This window comes from Lactuca serriola, chromosome 7, assembly GCF_051521515.1.
Source record: "Lactuca serriola cultivar US96UC23 chromosome 7, Lser_US96UC23_V15, whole genome shotgun sequence".
In the NCBI taxonomy this organism is placed as follows: Eukaryota; Viridiplantae; Streptophyta; class Magnoliopsida; order Asterales; family Asteraceae; genus Lactuca; species Lactuca serriola.
In genome coordinates, this window is record NC_136414.1 from 170,240,451 (window position 1) to 170,244,586 (window position 4,136).

General features: G+C 30.4%; 1 protein-coding gene across 1 annotated transcript; it reads right to left on the minus strand.

Moving 5' to 3' along the window:
- Nucleotides 1–3,250: 3,250 nt before the first annotated feature.
- LOC145064544 (uncharacterized) lies at nucleotides 3,251–3,676 on the minus strand. The gene has a single exon (XM_079011971.1). It carries the CDS (start codon nucleotides 3,674–3,676, stop codon nucleotides 3,251–3,253), a length of 426 nt encoding a protein of 141 aa, XP_078868097.1.
- Nucleotides 3,677–4,136: the final 460 nt, after the last annotated feature.

Sequence of the window (4,136 nt, forward strand, 5' to 3'; positions counted from 1 at the left end):
GTAAAAGGGTCTTTTTCTTGTAGTGATCGGATGAAATATAATCAAGGGTTATGATTTGAGGGTCTATGATAGTAGAATAGGATAGCATATACCATATAATTACACAAATTTCAGCATAAGGACATTTTAGTCAATTAACCTATATTAAAAAAGGAAATTTTCGGATTTTTAGGGATAGTTAATTCCTTTCTTTTTTAAAAAATGAATATTTTAAATTAATTCAAATTTAAAAATCTGATTTTATTCTGTCAAAATGATAGAATGCCAACCATAAACTAGTAAATATATTTTTCGATTTTATTCTGTCATAATGACAGAATGCCAACCATAAACTAGTAAATACATTCTGAAAGAATACACAAAATCAATTCTTGAACTAATAATATAACAAATAATTACATTGTATGATTGTGATTAATTGAATAATAACAACATTCTAAAAGAAATGATTTTTAAGCAACACTTTATACATTGTAGCATAACACATTCTGGTATAATACACTCTTGTTCTATATGTTTTCTTCCTTCTCCACATCAATGTTAGCCTCTTCAAAACCTAAATCCACAAAAGAAAACATAATCAAGTTTCAAAAATTAAACAATTCAATGCATTCTAATAGAATAAAAACTATAAATTCTGACAGAATGTATTAAACACTATAAAGTTTGACAGGATATATTAGAAAAATAAAAACTATAAATTCTGACAGAATGTAGTAGAGACTATAAAGTCAACCATAAAGTATCACAAATTTATTACCAGTTAAACAAATATACTTGTTGTGAGATTGACATTTTGTGTATGTTTGACCTCTAAGCCACTTCAAAATATGCTAGCATTCTATGAGATTGACATTTTGTGCGATTGGCATTCTGTCAGAATTGTATTGCATGAGAATGATTTTATACAAGGAGCTGCAAAAAGGAGATAAACATGAGCATGATTTTATACAACATACATTAGAATAAGTAGAATAATTTGAAGTGAACATTTTATCAAACCAACATATTAGATTTCATTCTAACAAAATTGGAATTCGTGATTCCATTCTGGCAGAATTACCCTCATCATATTAGATACTAAGACAATTTTGCTACTGCTACTAATTGAAAATTATTCCTTTGGTGCTTGATATTCATGAGGAAGATAAGAAATAAAATTTTCACCAATGTCTTTTAGATTCCAAATATACAATAATGAGCGACAATAAAAATTAGAATTCAAAATCACAAATTGAACCAAAAATAATACACAGACAAATTAATTACCTTTTAAACAATTAGATAAAACACGTGTTGCTAATAATTCTGACAAAATGCATACCATAATGTTAAATTCTTTAGATTCTCTTTCAGGCATTTGAAGAAGCACTTGTTACGCATTATCATCAAACAAACCAAAATTCATCTAAAACAATTAATGAAGTTAGAATCTTAATGTGGGTGCTAGGTATTTATCAACAAAGACCATGATCCTTATAAATAGACAAAGAAATCATCAAAAAATGTTAAAAACCAATATGCGTATAACATATGCAATACAATCGTGTAATCCAAAAACTGCAATGAAAAAAGACGGAGTCTTATATATAGGCATTTCATCGAACATTTAGTGGGCAAAAAAATTATGAACCCAAGTGGGAAACTAAATTTCGTTGATATGAGTATTCGTAATCATTGTGAACTCAACTGGGAAAAAAATTCATAACATATTTATTTTAGTATTTGTACAACAAACATTCAAATATAAACAAAGTCGGCAATCAATAATTGTACAAACTTTTAATAACCCAGTCAATCCTTTTTCCTTACCAATGCCCAATATTAATCTCCCAAAAGTAATCGACCAAAATGAGTGTTGGTTAGAATTTTAAATTAGAATGGCCAAATGACGTTTAATGAGTATTTTGGTCCAAAAGAGATTAATTTTGGTAAATCAATAAGAATTTAAAAAAATTACCTGCAACTATAGATCGAGTAACAATGGTTGATAATGATGTTAGGCGGCGATGATTTCCAGCAATACATTATAATCGAATACATCCAAATCTAGCATTTAAAGATAAAGAGAATAAGAAATCACTAATTAGGGTTCATCGAGTATATAGAGTCGGATGCCGCCTCTTTGTTTCGTCGGATTCCGCCTCCTTCAACAATTGTCGTCTTGCTTTCCGTGAACCCTTCTCTGGGTTGTGACATCATAATTGTTGGCAAAGGGTGTCGGCTCTGACCACCCTCTCTTTTTCGATCACCGAAGCTTTGGAATGGGATAGAATACTTGTCGATGGAAGCTGGAGGAAGAAGTCAATGTTCTGTAGATGCCAATGAACCAAAGGGGTTATTATTAGGGTTTTAAAATACTGATTTTCTTTCCTTAATTGTAAGATTTCAATTAAATGATTTCCTTAATTAAAAGTACAAAAGGTCCAAAATACCCTTTATTGATTTATTTAATTATTTATTATTTATTGAATTCTCATTGGTGCATTTAGGCACACAATATTTGTTGAAAACATTTGAACCTAACTCTCTCTCTCTCTCTCTCTCTCTCTCTCTCTCTCTATATATATATATATATATATATATATATATATATATATATATATATATTGAGGATTTTACTTTTTGCTTGTTCCTTAGATGAATTGCGGTGAGAGAAACTGGGAATAATTTTAGAGGTTTGTTTTGTATAGAATATTATATGAAATGAGTGCACATTGGCTTTGCGGACAATTGGTTTCTTATCTCTAGTGAAAGAACATATACATCCAACACAATAGATATGATTTTCATTTTTACATCCAACAACATTACTAACTTTCTCTTTCAAAAAAACATTAATAACTTTGAATGATCAGTAGAGAAGAGATCGAGTTCATCAGAGACTATGAAGGAGGGACCAAATACGAAAAATGACCAAACGAGGGTATAAAGGTCATTTTGCTAAGTGTTAAACAATGAAATAAGACGGTAGGAGACAGAGTGACCATTCCCGAAACAAAATCCAAAGTCAGGGACCATATAATATTAAAAGTTGACCGCGAAGGCACAGACAACCACATGTTACATGTACGATTTATATAAGTTACTCTATTTTTAATACATATGCAACTCCTGATGTAATTTTACAATGTAAAAATATAATTCTTGACATATATATTCCCGCCATTTATTCTTGAAATTAAAAACATACGCATCCTTTTCCACAAGTATATGGCCATATATATGATGCCAAACCAAAACTCAAAAACTAAGCCGATGTATTTGATTGCAACTTTGTGAACTCCCTCTCAACAGCTTTTTTCAAGAAACTATCTTCATCTAGAATCATCTGAACAGGCAAAAAACCAAGATCATTCGCCATATCAAGCATCATTCTTTTAGTCTCAGCTTTGAACTCCTCCAAGTCGACAGTTCCATTTGAATCACGATCAAACTGCACAAATAGAGAATCATAGACATGAGACAACTCTTCTGGATCAGTCTTCACATCAACCCCGAAATGGGTTTCAATCATTCTTAGACATTGTAGCTCTTTTAGCATCTCGGAGTAGGAGAGCAAACCATCATGGTTGGTATCCAAGTTAGCAAATCGATCTTGAATTGAACCATTGAATGCTTCATCATCTTCCACAAAGCCAACAATGGTGGCACCATCTAATAACTCCACGCTCATTTTTGTATCTTTGTTAAGTTTGTTTATGAGGTTTTGATTTGATGTTAACAGAGAAAGGGCATATGCTTATTTATAATGTCATGTTGGTGGTATAATTATTATGTGCGTTAAAACAACGCTTTGGGCAATGGTGTTTTTAGGCTTTTGTGGTTTTTGACTCTTGGATTTGTGGTTGATGGGTTCTTAATGACCCACCTCAGGTTTCTCCCTTTCAACAAATATATAAAAATAAAATATCGAACATTGTATTATTCATTAAAATATAAGTGCAATGTTCCAACAAAGTCAATAAAAAAAGGAGTTCATGTCTAACATTTTTACATGTAACTATTTTTTTTTTTTTTTTTTTTTTTTTTTTTTGTTTTTTTTAATTTCAAAGCATAGAAAAAAATCAAGGGATTGTTATTGTAGATAAAAAGGTTATCTACTTTAGTAAAACTAAGAAAATGTATTCCAATTC